Below are 16,535 nucleotides of genomic sequence, written 5' to 3'. Positions count from 1 at the left end.
TTCAGAGCCTAAGAGCATGTAACACTCTGACTTCGTGTCAGATGCATTTATTTTCACCCCTGGTACTGATGTGTAAAAAGCCCTGAAAATGTATTTAATCCTTCATCACCACATGGAAAAAAAATAAAAAATTGATTCATCTGACTAAATTTATTCAGTGAGGAAAAGAAAATCCCAGAGAAATAATAGTTTTTAAGACACATTCTGTTCAGTAAGGAAGAGGACGTATGATTCTGTGGGCCTGCATCTTTTTGCAGAGTCAACGCTTAAATGAATTTTAAAAGTAAAATTTGTCACCTTATCTAATAATGAAAAAGTCAGCCAGATAATCATTCAAAATTTCCGAACTTATAGGATCATACTTCTCAGTGGTTATATTTTTTTTTATCAAGTTTTCTTTTTTCCACCAAAATGTCAACTTTCTCAAATTAATGATTTGAATTTAAAATCTTTTTTTAGTGCAACAGAAGAGAAATATTAACTCGTTAAGAGTTTTTATAGCCACTTACTTATTAATGGGATGTCTTGAGATTGTTTTTCTTTTATTTTTTTTGTTATTGCTGCTTTTGGTTTTGAAAACCCAGATGCATAATAACCATATTGTGTAACATTTCTCAATGAAATTACGATAAATTTTGTTTGTTTACAATTATAGAATATTATTCCCACTTTCTGTGAGTTATACACAAACAGAGGTGAAATAATTTAATGTAATAATGTAATACCAGAAAAGTTAATCTGGTTTTAACTGTCATAATCATTATTTCAGAAAGACATTTTTAATAAAACCTGAGTGTGAATGCAGCATAAGATGCTTCGTCTGGCTCATTTTGAGAGAGTGATTAGTACCATTTTTCATCCGACACGAGCCAAGTGCAAATTTCAGTTTTTTCACAGGAGAGAGTTGCCATGGAGTTGTATAATTACATATCTATGTACAATTTGTTCAAACTGTTTTCTTTCTCTATGAACTAAAGCCAAGGACACATAATACACAGCAAACATTTTGCCTAGTTTTTGTGGTTCTTCCTTGTCAGCAACTCCTATAGTTCGACTAATTCAGACTTAAGCTTAAACTTCTGCAGGACACATAGAAATTTCTCCTCCTTCGATTTGTTTATACATTATTTGCTGTTACTACTGCCAATACGTTTGGATACTTAGTTTGTTTTCTATACAAGGTACACCTATTAACTTTCTCTCTTTTGTGCCAAAGCAATTCAATAATTTATTCCTGCCATTAACTTCATGTCGTTTTCTTATTTTTCTTTCTTGTTGAAAGACTGCAAGAGTCAGTGCTTTAATATATAGCTGTCTCTCTTTAGTGGATGATGCCATTGGTAGATATATAGTTACCACTAACTTTGCCAACAACCTCTGTGCTCTTGGTCTTTTTCTTTCCATAGAAAGTAAACTTGTCTCAGTGGTACTGACTTTATTTTGCTTCTTTAGCAATTGATTGTCATTAACTTTGTGCTACCTCTTCTTGTCCTTCTATTGAGTGGGATATTGTTGCTAATTGCTTGATGTTACATTTTTGATTTCCCCTCCATGCTTTTATTTAAGGCTGTGTGCTTCTTCTGGATGCATTCATTGGCTGAACTTTTGTTCTCATTATCCCAGTGTGTTGACTCTGCTGCTTTTTATTTCTGTATAAAGTATTCCTGACCAGGTGCGTTTCTGGTTAGCTGGTCTGTTTTCTGCACAAAACCTTTGAACAAAAATATTCCTACCACAAACTTTGTCAGCTCTCTGTCATAGAAAGTACTCCTTACTAATTGTTTGAGATTTTATCTTTTATTCCTAATATTACTCCTATTATCTATGAATACTCTACTAGATTTTTTACAGAGTGCTCCTGAACTAGTACTTCAGTGTTTAAAAGTGTCTTTTTCCAAGACAAAGTCAGTGAAATCAATACTGGCCCCATTAACTTGGTGTCTTGTTTGGTTTTTCTGACACAAAGTTTTATTTTTGCTGCATAGTTGAAGTGCATTAGAATTGTATTATTTGTATATAATCAAATCAATCAAATCAATAGTTCAATAGAATTGAAAAAAAAAAAGAACTGAATGGGATTTAATATGTTTACACATGGATGGGCATATTTGTTTTATGAAATGCCCCAAGATGAGATTTGTTGAATGTATTAGTGATACTTAAGAATGAATTCAAACAATAACAATGATAAATGCTTATGCAAATGCTGTGTCAGCTCTTTTTTAGTTACAATTGGCCCGCCAACATGTCCTGGCATCCGCCATACATGTGACATCAAGCCACTTCTAGAGATGTTTTGATTAAAAATAAATGTGATTTATGATGTAATGCTTCTGGTGTGGGCTTTTTGCTTTAGTGTTTTATCAAACAAAAACGGAACATGAAAGATGATTTTTCTTTTACATCTTTTCTTCTGCTTTGTTGACTAATTATCATCAACACATGAGGAAGTGAAGACAGTGAGTGCTTGCCACTTTCATTTGGAACAACAAAGATTTAATATCATCAAAAAGACAATTTTTCTTTTTGTAAAATGAATGTTTAATCAGTGTGTTTGCAACATTCTGATTTTTTGTTTTTTTCCCCCCGCTGATGTTCTTACTTCTGGTCACGCCTCTAGCTCTCAATTTGTCTGAGTCTGATAGCTGTGAAGCCTCAGAGGAGCTCCAAACAACCCATCTGTCCAGGAGTCTGCCAGCCCGTCTGTCTGCCTGTCTGTCTCTCCACAGGTGTGTGTCTGTCTGTCCCCACATGATCCATGTTCTTTTAATTAAGCCACAGAAGATAAGAATCAGAGCTGGCTGTAATGTGAAGGTTGCAGCCATAGAAAGGGAGACAATGCTTTGTGTTTAATGATCCACTGTAACTATTCATCTCCCTTAGCAGAGCGGAAGAATGCTGCAGAGACGATCCCTGGCCTCAAGATGCTGGGTCACCCCAGAGTGAAACTTCTCTGCTGCCTGTGGCTTGATAGCATAAAGTGTGCTTCACCTGCTGCTTTTTATTTTTTTTAGAAATAATTCTGGTTCATAAAACAGGGAAGATAGAAAAAATGTATATTTGTGTGGAAATAAGCAGAAAAAACTATGGAAAACTAGGGAGTTGAAATATTTTTTCTGATCTGGGTAAGAAGTCAAACCATCTATCCATCCATAAATAAATAAACAAATAACTGGGGATAATTGGAGACGTTCCCATTTCCCCAGACTTCAGAAGTTGCTCCAGTTGATTTTTCCGACTGTGTCTATAATTCCTCTCTCTCATATATGGTGTTGTATTTCTACCCATATTAGAACTTTGTATCAACTTCCATTCAACTTAGTAATTTGCATTTAATAAATAAACCAGACATTTTTCCTAACCCCAACAATTACTACTCTACAACCCTGATCTTAACCAAAATCTAATTCACACCTTACCTCTAAACCTATATTTAAAGGGGTCCACTATATCAGGACCAGGCTTTGGTTCGCATATGGCCCATTGGTCTTCAGTAGTTTATTAAATATGCCAGTAATGGTCCTAAATAGGATAGCTGAAGAATTACACGGAAACACACACACCCACGTTCTGGCTGCTGCACTAGTTGTGAGCTGAGGCTGAGTAACAGCAGCATGAGAGTCAGAATAGAGACACCCAGAGTTAATGAACCCTCACCAGTCAGCATGTCTGTCCATCTGCTTTCATAATCCCCATAAACAGTGCTGCACACACACACACGCACTCAAAAGCATGCACACACATCCATATGCACAAACAACATATTGTCATCTGAAATATCTAACGTGAAGAATGAGGTCTGCATATGTGCTCTGCATTTGTTTGTGTATGTGTGTGTGGGGAAGGACTGGCCGTTACAGTGGGGGGTGGTGGGCTTCGTATGTCCACCACGATGCCTGCGCCTTACTTTGGCTCATCAGCTAATCTAAGCAAAGCGGAGAGGAAAAGAGGTGAGCGTGAGGTCGTCTGCAGAGCCCATCTGGTCAGCAGCAGGTAAGAGGCTTGAAACACACACCCGCTGACACACTCAATGCGCATGTTTGCTCCGACACTTAAATCTAGCCTTAATTACATGCAGGTACATCTGCCACATTGTATGAGAACTCTCGTTCCTCTGCTTTGCACAAATGGTTCCTTACTCCGCAGCGGCTGATGCATGACTCTTTGCATGGTGACCACTACGGGATTCGTTCTATGCAATCTGAAGAGCAAAGAAGCAGTGCGTCGGTATGAGCAGATTGATTGAGAGAGAGAGTACGACCCCTTTGTGACCCAAGCAGGAAAACAGACTGATACCTGAGTAATTCAGTTTGTTTCCCATCAGTGTGAAGCACACACACACACACACACCAAATGCACAAACCAAGCCAAGACATGCTTGTCAACCCTTGATTAAGACCTGAATCCAAGTGAGAAGGGAGTCTTTTTTTTCTGTGTGCTTGCTCCCAGTCAGAGCATGGAGAGGAGAAGTAAGAATTAGGTCCCACAGCTGAAGATGGGTGGAGGAATTAAAGAGTGGATGAGGCCAGATCCTGTTCTTTCACTCTGCTCTTTGCTATGGTTCCAAGAGTGTTTGCTCAGAAATGGGGATTATTGCCGTAACTGTGGCTGTTTGTATGCATCTGCTTATACTCTGAGGATGAAGGACTATATTTTGCATAGCAGGCTTTTTCCCTAAGCAAGATCTTAAAGGATCAAAAAATGGGGAAGGGTTTAAGAGAAGCTGAAGGAAGGTAAAATGGTAGAGATGCACGGATTAGGCTTTCAATTTTGATTTCAAATATTCTCTCAGTCCAATTTTGACCAGGGATGTAACATGTATAAGAAATAAAATGTGTCATAGGTTTTTTGTCAGAAGAATCCAATTCATATTGAAAGAATTACGTGATCATTAATGCGTCACAGCTTATGACGCTTATCCTAATATTTTATTCGTCTCAAAAAAGGCACAGCAATATAGAGACCAGGTTTTTCTGCCATACATCATGTCAATATTTTTAAATGCTTTAAATAAGAATCCAGTAAAGGCACAAAATTTTGAGTTTTCTCCAGCTTTTTGAATGTTAGAATAACTTAGTACTTCTCTTTCCCTCTTGCTTCTGCACACTTTTAGATGGCTGCAAGAAGGATAAGTTTACAAGAAAGAAACATGTCTGAAAAACTTCTGGTTGCACAAAGAAGAGTTATTGCATTAATCCTCAAAAGCATGGTGATGGCAGCATTATGCTGTAGGGATGCCATTCAGAACTGTTATTAAGGGAACAAGAATAAATACACTAAGAGACAAGTGAAGGCTTTTTTTTTATTCTATTTGGAGCAATTAGATCATTTATAGTTGACATTTGATTGTACATGACTCTGGGGTGTTTTCACTCAAAGTAATCAGATTCATGGAATCTCATTTAAAATGTTAGACGTTGCATTTGTTAACTACCAATTGATATTTTTTTAGTTATGCATTCAATAATTAAAAAATATACTCAGATGTTTTTTACTAATTAAGCTTCAGATCATGTATCAGAGCCAATCAAAGAAAAATTGGCCAATTTTGATCACTTGCCTACTGATTAGTGCATTTCTGGGTGAAAATAGAGAGAAAGAAAGTAAAAAAAAAAAAAAGCAGAAGACTCAACAAGAGTTTAGCCACACGCTTTCCAACCTCTGATTAAGTAGCAGATCAACGCCCCGAACAGACAGGGACAATGAGCTTAAGAGACAAACATGATGCTTTGGCTCCACAACAAGCACTACATTAAATCACGGAGTAGCAGCCGTCTGACATGCAGCCAATCACACACAATCCATCAAAGCAGTGCCTCTTTCCTTCTTGCACACACCTACACTCACTAATACATAGAATAGACATCATCCGAGTTAATTTTAAACCCAAGCAAGGAAAAAAGTAAATGATCTGAAAGTCCTGCTGTTGCTTAGCTGCGTGCCACAAAAACTAAGGGCGCTAAATGATTTCCGTCTTCTTTCTTTTGCCAGAGGTGTGCACATGTAGGCCCCTCTCTCCAGGGAGGTCTGTGTGTCATTCCCCTGCTATAGACACACCAGCTGCTCAGTGTGCGCTCTGCAGCGTTATGAGACTGATCGTTCCTTGCCTGAGCCCCCCCCAGTGCTCCCACATCCACTTACACACAGGAATGACAAAGCCCCTCCTCGGGGTCCCCTCCTCTGCCCTTCCTTGACAACCCAAACACCTCCCCACATTCATGAGTATCTCAAGGGCAGATGGGACCCTAATAAGCGTTACACCCAGAAAAATGGGATTTTTCACGCTGCCTTCTAAAGAGCAATTCCCAAACTCTTACTGAAAATAATGATGATGGAGTAAAAGAGATGGACGACAGAGGTTGGCATAGATGAGGATACAAAGCTATGTATATATAGCCATTAGAGTTTTATAAAACTGAGGGAAGAAGAAATGAGTTATGACAGTGGGACATTAATATTAATTTTAAGGGTTGTAGTTTTGTGTGAGAAATTGGTAAAAGAAACAAACATTAGGGAAAATATTAATCCTTCATTTCCAAAGCAGAGTTTTCTTAATCACTGAGATGCAACAGGTGGCTTTAATTGATTTGGCCCGTGAAAACTCAAAACTACAAGGTTTTCCTAATAATGAAAATTACCATGTGTCAGCAATGACAAGTCAGGCAACACTATTTTTAGAAGATGCCACTGAGAGAAAAAGAGTTAAATTATTTGTCTTCAGAATCAGTAGCTATGTTTCCATCTGATTGTCAGGCGAATTCTAAGCAAACATTTGAAATGTCAAAAAAAAAAAGAGGAAATATATGAGGAAATGTGAATTATACAGGTTTCCATCTGATTTGGAACGAATCAATTGGATTTTAATTTCAGTCGAAGTTGATGGTAACTATGTTTGTAATAAACAAGATGCAGAAGTTGAAAACTAGCAGGAACCACAAAGATGGAGAATTCGTGCTGAACCTTGGCTTTAAAAATGTCTCTTAACTTTGTACCTTTTGTAAGGCAGAGACCCACTGGTGGATGGAAAAGTTTGCCATGTCAGAACTAATTCAGCAAATGTTTTTCCATTTCCCATTTAGCGCATTAATTCTTTTTTGTAAAAGTCAAAAATCATCTCAAGAAAGCGTAGAAGCTTTTTTTTCAAAACTAAAGTTGCTTTCATTTTGGAAATTTGCCTTTTCTATCAACCATTTCCAACAACATACTTCAAAATGTGCATAAAACTTGATGGAAACGGGGAACTGTGGTGCAGGGGTGAAGCACAACCCATCTATGGTCGCATTTGTATTTTGTATCTACTTTGATTGTAAACACTAAACAATGTTGACAGTTTATAGTTCATCTAGAAAAGATTTCTAGTCCACTGCCTCCATTTATTGTTCTAATATCCATTGACTTCTGTTAACATGCCAATGTGGAAATGGGTTAAAGGTTTGCAAAAGAGCATTCCTGTAGCTGCTATGATGTGGTTGAAATAGAAGTCCACTCTGTTCTTGGCCCCTTTTGGGACTAACTGTTAGCTCCAGCCTCTGGGACCAACAAATCTGAATTTATACTAAATGAAAATACCAAGAGGGTGATGTAACATATTAAGTGCACATAACCTCTTACTCCAACCTCACTTTAAAATCCTGAACTATCCATTTAAAATTGCTGTCTTTATTAGTGCAGCACATTTTCTCCACTGATGTAAATGGCAATAACAACACAGCCTTAGATATATTTTCCTGCAGTTACACACTGACTCACTCACACACACACATGAAAGCTTTAACAGACTGTGGTCTCAGAGATGACTTCTTCCTTTGAAGACAAAAAATACCTCAACTAAGAGGATGAGGGGAATCTATATGCTCTGAAAAACCCTTTTTTAAGACGAGGACACACGCAGAGAGCTGGACCAGAGAGCCGCTAATCAGGAGCTGACACAGTCTCCAATCTCTGGTCCTCACTGCTATTGCTTTTACAATATGTGTATATGTGTGTGTGCCGACTTAGGGGTAAAAGTGGTTGTTCTGGATCTGGCTGGATCCCCCGCAGAGAATCCAGATCCTATTGGTCACGACGCTCCGAGTGCCACTGAGATCTTTAAATGAAAATTCCAGCGCTAACTCACTTTTTCCTCCCAGCAGCCGAGCAGGTCTGCCAGTATTAGACACACAAACGGTATCGCTTCATAACGGGACGTGGGTCTGCTTTGCAGGAACTGCAGTGGGTGAATGCAAGCATGTGTGGGAGGCTGCCATCTTCTTAACATTCGATGTCAACAAGCTTGGTTTAGCATATGAATCGTCGGGAGAATCAGACATTTTCAGCTCAAACAAGTTTAACTTGCATGAATTGTTGGGCAATAGTGACACACCTTTTGAAAACAGATAAAAGAAGCAGCGCTCCTGGTGAAGTTGTGAAGGAGTGTGTGTGTCTGTTCTCTTGCTGTCCCTCTTTACCCCACACAAAGGGGGCAGAAAAGGCCCTTTGGAGTGTCCTATTCATCTCAAGTACAATGGAACCCCACAGAGGTTTTCTTCATGCCTCCATGTCGGCTCCACCCAATCTGCCCCCACAGGGCGTGATGGAAGGGAAGGGGGTACCCCGTCCTGCTGGCAGAGCAGAAACTCAACTCCCATCTGTCACTGAAACTATCAGTCCATCCAACAAGCGGGATGGTGATTACTAGATGACAAACAGGTGAATCTAATTAACAACGGGGTGCAGCTGTGGGAGAACTGAAGGAAAACTGTATGAGATGAAAATACCCAGAAAAAGCAACTAAACAGAGAATGAATAGAAATACAAAAAAGACCTCAGTCAATCAAAACAGAGCCTAAACAACATGTCATTGACTTAAAGCACAAAACAAGTGACAAAAGTGACCAAAAGCAAACTAACGTTCCAATGACAGAGAAAAACTGTTTAAAAACTACTTTTTGAATGTCACAAGGTGGGATGTAAAGTCTTTAAAAAATAACTTTAAAAAATTAAAGGGTATTTATGGAAATGATCTGAAGTCTACATGATTAAACAGGGCCGACTTTCTGTTTAATCACATGTAAAGGAGTTGAACGACCCCCAAAAACGGAAAGGAAAAAATTATTTTAGCAAAATCTGGATTGCTGCAGAGGTATTTAGGCTGAGCACAGTGCATTCCTCCATCATATACATGGATATGGTCAGACCCTGGGCACACTATCATAGTTATCTGAACCTGTGGAGTATTCAAAATACAGTGAGTTTTGATTATAGATTTTTGGCCCGCTAACACCGGCTTATTTTGCTCCCCGTTTTACTCATTTTCACACATAACTCTTCTGTGAACACTATGATAATGTGAAACTGTGTTATTCTTACAGAATATTATTATACTCTGACAATCTAATACTGACTCAAACCTGGGACACATTTTAGGAGTTCCTCTAGTCTGAGATAAACAAGGCAGTTAAACCAAAATGATTAAATCACTATAAATACTTTAAGTTACTATCTCTGCAGAAGAAACAATGGCTTGTGCTTGAAGCTATATCCCAGCCACAGCAGTATCAGCTCAAAGCCTTTCTTCAACTACAACAGTAATTTCCCTTCCCACTCTTCATAGTCAGCTCCCTCTCCCATTTACCTTGTTGTTTTGCTCTCTTACAGAGCCCTTTGCTGTTTGCTGCAGATTTATAGCGTCGTCTAACATGCACCATATTGGCAAAGCATTAAACATGTCTGCTCTTAATACTGCAAGCTCTTTCCATCGATAAGAGCCTTAATAAAAACATCCTCTTGGTAGATTTGTGTGTCTCTTTTCACTTTCAAGCCCCTACCTCCCTTCTCAACAATATCTTTCTTTTTAACTACTGTTTCTCCTGATGTTGCTAGCAATAACTTTGTTTCTGTGTACATTCAATGCTTTTCCTTCTTTCTTTTTTTTTTTACTCCTTCCCATCTTAGTACCTCTGAGTCTGGCCTGTGCCAGAGGTTTAATGATGCTTAAATGCTACTGCTACAGAGTTTTCGTCTTCAGCCCTTTCCCCATAAAGAATATTTAAAAGCCTTGCCCTGAGATTAGTCTTTCAATGTCTTTTTCACAGACACATTTCTCTTCCTGTTCCTCTTTTTTTTTTTCGCTATATTTGCGTAAAGATGGAAAACATCATCCTAAATAAAAATTTTGTTATTCAGCTCAGAGGCATCATCTCTAATAGCCCCGAGCAGCAAATGGTCCTCTTGCTCAGGCTACACAGTTTATAAATGTGGACAAGGACTTTAAAAATCCTTCAACACCTCCTGCAGTCATCCGTGTCAGTTACTCTAAGGAGAACTCAGCGGCGGCTCCCCTCCCACCTCTTTCTCTTTTGCCATCTCAGATTTCAAGAATTTGAGCATCATAAGCACATTTTAAATATTAAAAAAGACCACTTTGCACATATGAATAATACAGCAGAGAGGGCAGGGGCTGACCAGCCTTCCCATCCCCTGCCGCCTGACGGCCATAAAACTAATGCACTGCCTCAGGACGGAATGCGGCCCGGCTTGGTGTGCAAGCAGAACTGGCCGGCGGATCCGGCTTGGTTCGCATAGAGCTGCTTACCAAACCACCTGTCCAAACCTCTGCGGATGCAACGGCCCGACAGCACTTCTGTTATGACTACATGTTTCAGACACACTCGAATCTAATCTGACATCTCAATCTGTTGAGTGTCTTTGAAGCCAAATCTACTTAGGTGTCTGCTCAAGGTAAGCTTTGTTGTCACATTCCTTCCTTCTTGTGAATGTAAACCACACGCTCTAGCAGTCTGAAAGTTGCAGAAGTCTCCTGACCCCTCCACAGAGCAAGGGCATAAGTATTTCAGAAGACTTTTACACGCTGGCATGTAATATTAAAGAACAAGAGTCTTCAGAGGCTTCAAGCATTGTTCGCGGGGAGGAAGATTTCAAAACTTGACACAAATGAGAAATCAAGTTGAATTTTTCTTTCAATGTCTGACATGTTGTGCTTCTTGATGCTCAACACCGACTGCCCATTTAAATCACACTCTCTCCCCTGCTGTCTTACAGTCTGGACACTTCCACCTGCTTCATCCTTTACCTGTTGGGAAGAAAAGCACCAGAAATTCAGCTGCTAGTCAGAATCGTCTGATTTTCAGCCTGATTAATCCTGACTTGATCAGATACTAAGTTGCAGTGAAAACACCATGGTTCCTGAATGCAAAAAGATATTCAAAATAAAATAGTATTCTCTAAATAAAATATGTCAAGACCTGACTGCGGTTTATCGAGGCTATGACAGAGCAAGTAAAAACAAGACTATTGTCAGATAAAAATTTTCAAATTCTCTATGCTATTATTTTTAATAACATAGACATGACTTTTATTTTGGCACATATTGGATTTTTGAATCTCGGCACCCTTAGAAAGTCTTAAGATTTCAGGGTATGACTCTTTATTCTCAGCTCAAGTTGCAGTAGTCACTGAGATGCTAAAGACCATCTAAAATGTCAACTTCTAGATAATTTTGCCTTTTGTTTTAGAACGATTTGGCAGATGGGAGTTCTTTAAATGCTGATCTTTTTACCTTTCTTTAACAGGCTGTGGAAGAGCGAGAACAAGCTCGCTCTACTAAAAAAATAAATAAATAAAAATGCTAAAAACAGTGAAGGGACTGAATAAAATAAGTAATTACTGAATATTACCAAAAAAATGTAATCATCTAAACTAAACAAAGCTCACGAGTTTGCCTCTGATTGGTGCTGCTGGGAATCTATTCATCTTAAAGACACCAACTATGGATAAACATCCCTTTCTTCTTTCAGTTTTCTAATTATACTGAAGCCTTGAATGGAACGGTAGACACACACGCACACGCGCGCTGCAAAAACAGTGGAAATCAGGGTAGTAACTTGAGACAAGTGTTCCTGGCAACATGGTAATTAATGTATATGTCAACACAGAAAAAAAAGCTCTGAAGTAAAAAGCTCAGCAGATCCACAAAATGGTGAGAAACTGAGACAGGATCGTGGGGGGATGATGCAGCAGAGGAAAGGTTACCCACAATGGGAGAGAAGATAAATGCAATCCGTCCATCCCATCATGACTACCATAAATATATCTCTCGCTTCCTCTCTCCCAGACAGAAACTTTACTGGTGCACACTGTGCTATTGTCTCCTTCACCGCCTCTTCCTTCTACATGTGCTCTAAACTTGGGTCAGCATGAGATTCCCATGGTATGATAAGGTTTATTTACAAAAATAATAACATGAGTGACTTAAGTGCTTTTATTTAGGGTAGACAATATTATCCCTACTGCTGCTAGAGTCCTATAACATATCACCATGACATATTACACTTATAATATGATGACTTTCGCTTTTGTTTTAACATTCATTCACAAATAAAAACATAAACTCTCTCAATTCGGCTATTTTAGTTGCACTCTTGCTCAAACTATTAAACTTTTGTGCTGTTGATGTCTTTACGAGGTTTAACAAACTTATCTTTGATGACTACAGAAGAATGTTGAACAGAGCTTGCTCTCAGCTCGCCAAGTTAAGCTTCAAAACAAATGGGTTGTAATGAAAGTAATGTGAGGTGGTCCTTTAGCTTTCACATCACCGCTCATGTTTTTTATGTATGCCATGGCTGTCTTTTCAGGCAGCTGACTGGCAGTGCACTGCAACAAGTAAAGGGGGCGAAGTACTACTGGAGTACCTGGGACTTCCTCCAGTTTTTATGGGAATTTTATATATCTGGAAGGACATGGTGCATTTTTTTATTTTATTTTTGTAGCATATTTGAAATGATAGCTTTTTTAAACCGTGGTATGCCATGGTACCAGTAAACCTAATCTGGTTCTCTAATCGGAATTCCCTGCAGTCCTACAATGTTTTTTTTTATTTTTTTTTTTTTATCAACAATTCTCATGAAAGCATTTCAGAATGGCTAACAACTTTAATAAACCTAAGCTGCTTTTCTGCCCTGCTTCAGGGAATAACAGACCCACAAGGACCTTGGGAGCAATTGGCAGCAGAGGTGGTAGTGGTGCTGCTGATGAGCCGGGATATCTTATTGGCCTTTAAAAAATGATGAACATCTTGGGAGACTGTATACATTTCTACAAAAGATTACTACGATAACAGCAAAGGAAAAAAAAGAAAAGAGGATCAGATTTATTTCTCAGAGTCATCTAAGATTTTGCCCCCAAAGCACGCTGCATTGTTCTTTTTTTAACCAACTGTGCGCCAAGCTTAATCCTCAATCCACTAAACCCTCTGATTTCTGCCTTGTTTTTCAATCTGGTCGGACAAAGGGAGGGGAGGATGATTCTATACTTGGCTGCAAACAGGCTAAACCGAAATGAGATTTAAAGAGTCATTACTATAACGTTAGAGTCTCAAAGTGTTACACTGACATAGGAGTCACCAAACTTAGTGGAGGTTGTGATAAAACACCAAAGCATCCAATTGGAAAGATTGCAGGTCAGACTGCTTGGGAACTCTATGAAAACCTGAAAGATTAAACTTTTGAACTGTTGACAAATGGTGCATTTATTTATTCAAACTGCAATTTTCTTAAGTCAATTCTAACTTTAATTTCTAAAAATAGGAAAATAAGTGAAGATTTGAAGCCTGCTATTTATAACCTTAATTTAAAAGATATATTTTTCAGTTCTGTTTTCAGGTTTTATATATTTTTTAAGTTATTGCACCACATTAAGAACATTTTTTGCAGTCTAAAAAATATTTGAACCATTCAAGTTTTGTGTGAAACTGTATCTAAAAGAAAATTTGGGGGTTTGAATATTATTGAAATATGGTTATATGTCTGGCAAAACTCCTGCTCCAAAACCAAAATGGTTAAACCAGGGATGGGCTGATCAACAGTATAAAGATTGAAAAATTTTTTATGCTCACAGACATGCTAACATGTTCAGCCACATTGATCCAACCATTTAAATTGATGAGATGTCAGGAAAAAGGCCTGAATGCTCCCCTTCTTCTTCCCCACCTGCTATCACTCCCAGACAGCTGACTGAAAGAAGCTATCTACACTTTACAAATCTCAAATTGTTGTAAATTATTTAGCTTTCCAAATAAAAACATATTAAAAAGAAAGAGAGAAAGTAAGACAAAAGCAGCTCGGGTGTGAAAACTAAATCCAACATGATGGTGGCTGCATCATACTACATGAATGCCACCCAACACTTTGAATAAATAAACAAACATCTTATTAAACTACAGTTGGAAAGCAGCATTTAGATGCTGCAAAAACAGAAGTTGCCCTTAAGATGTAAAAAAAAAAAAAAAAAGCAATTATGAAAATGTTTAGATTAATTTTCTATGTATATACTGTCACGTTGTGGTATTTTTACACTAAGTTATCACCGTGTGAGAACTTCACACCAATCCATGTCGCTATAAATCCTAGTCTGTTCCTTCCTCAGTCTGAGCTACTCTGAATGCAACTTTCCAACATAATGAAAAATACATTGGAGAAGCATAAATAGTTTACAATGATAACTTGAGCATTTCATAAGTAGGCTTCCAGGAAATGTAGCAACCCCTGCTTAAAAAGATGTATCTTTTATTGACGATGAGAAAGTTTGTCAAGTGTTATTTCATTTCACATGGCTTTTTCTTTGCCTTTTCCTCAGTGGAGAGGCCAGGAAGGCATGGAGCAAAACCTTAATTACTCCCTGCGCACCGGGGGACTTTGATTTTTCCGCTCCAAGAAGAAAAGAGAGCTCTGGGCTCAGGTTTACTGTAACACTGAGACTTTGCTGTGTGGAAAAGAAAGAAAACGCTCGTCAGCAGGAGGTCCCAGAACCCCGCGCTGCTTCCCCCTTCATAGACAACACTCTGGGGTTTAGGGGTAACCTTAGGGGTAACCTGGATGACTGATTTAAATTCTTCAAACTGATTAAAATGCTCGCTTTGTGAGCACAGCTGGATGCTGTGCGTGCGTCTCGCCATGTGAGTTGAAACTTACCCGTGCCAGACGCCACAAATCCACGGACCAGGAGAAGAAGAACCAAAGGACCGGCAATTTGGTCACGCTGCATCCGAAGAGGGCGCATCTTTTTCGGCTGCGCCTCCGCACCGAGGGGGGCTCCTGTCCTGCACGGTCGTTACCCACAGGATGAGGCTGGCTGGAACGCTCTCGAGTTCATCAACTGTACGAAAACGCGAGTTGATCTTTTTCCTTTGGTTCAAAAAGCATCCATCGCCAAAACTTTAATTCCGTTCACATTAAAAGTTTGTTTTTAGAGGCTTCACGATGTTTAAAGGCTGGATCTGTCAGGCTGACCTGGTTCCCAGCCCTAAGCGCACAAATGTACCGAGAGTCACCAAAAACTTTGACGCATCGCTGCGCTGGACGAAGAAAACAACCGAAAGCGAGTCCAGTTCTGCGCCCCCAAAAAAATATTTATATATAATAACATGAAATGAAAAACGCAAAAAAATAAAACGCTGACAGATTGCAGCAAAAAATAATAACCCAAAGACTTTACTCCCGAGTTTGTCCACCGGACCCCAGCGCGCCGCGTCTCTTCTCGTCCCGGTCAGCAAAGGTGTAAACATGAACACGGGGAGCAACGAAAAGCCTCGCAGTGCCAACCCCCGGACTACCAGTCCCCGCCTGGCCAATCACATGTCATCCTCTTCCTCCTCCTCTCAGACTGAGGGCTGAACAAGTGAAGGTGCACTGTAGTAGCAGGAGAGGAGGAAGTAAGATGAGGAGAGAGAGAGAAAGAGACAGAGAGAAAGGAAGAGAAAAAGAGAGAGGGAAAAAGAGAAAACATGGACTGAGCGCGCACAGATAGATTTAAATGCGCAGATCTATCTATCTATCTATCTATCTATCTATCTATCTATCTATCTATCTATCTATCTATCTATCTATCTATCTATCTATCTATCTATCTATCTATCTATCTATCTATCTATCTATCTATCTATCTATCTATCTATCTATCTATCTATCTATCTATCTATTCAGCAGCTCACGTTTTTGACTGAGTGGGATATTTCCTGTCAATCCAAGCGTGGGTCATATTTTACTCTCAGTGGCCACAAGAGAGCACCCTCTCATAAATGAGACCATCTGCAGTGGAAACCAGAGGTGACTTGATCTCCAGCACTGCCACTCTTCTCAGAGGAAGTCGTTTCTCTATAAGGCTGGTCTAAAAGTGGCTCCACACAGAGGACAGACAGAGGGTGGAGAAGAAAAGAGCATCGTCTGTCAAAGTGATGATTCTTTTTGTCTTTTGTCCCATTTTTTTAATTATCACTCTTTCAAATTTATTTTAATCATGACAAAAAATTCTGTTTGTTTCAACGGACTTGATACAAAATACCAACCAGAAGTTGTTCAAATTCTTACATGGATTTCTGTTTTTTTGTTTGTTTCTCAAATACAAATCCTAAATGTTGTGATATTTGTTTTCAACCTCCTTTTGACCGCCGCCCCTAAATAAAATCTGGTGCAGTCTACTGGTCTCAAAAGTAATCAAATTTAATGAATATAGTCAGAGGCAGGTAGAAACTAGTTACA

At 39.0% G+C, this 16,535-nt stretch overlaps 1 protein-coding gene across 1 annotated transcript in view; it reads right to left on the bottom strand.

Annotated features, from left to right (window-relative positions):
* unc5b (unc-5 netrin receptor B) overlaps positions 1 to 15,680 on the bottom strand; it is a 74,104-nt gene extending 58,424 nt beyond the window's left edge. The window contains 1 exon segment of the mRNA XM_055029582.1: positions 14,970 to 15,680. Within this exon segment, the coding sequence (XP_054885557.1) occupies positions 14,970 to 15,150 (181 nt within the window). The 5' untranslated portion in view covers positions 15,151 to 15,680.
* Between the last annotated feature and the right edge of the window lie 855 nt (positions 15,681 to 16,535).

Source organism: Poeciliopsis prolifica, unplaced genomic scaffold, assembly GCF_027474105.1.
Source record: "Poeciliopsis prolifica strain line A6 unplaced genomic scaffold, Auburn_PproV2 SCAFFOLD005, whole genome shotgun sequence".
Classification (NCBI taxonomy): domain Eukaryota; kingdom Metazoa; phylum Chordata; class Actinopteri; order Cyprinodontiformes; family Poeciliidae; genus Poeciliopsis; species Poeciliopsis prolifica.
The sequence above is the reverse complement of the archived record's forward strand: the minus strand, read 5'-3'. Positions and strand labels throughout refer to the sequence as shown.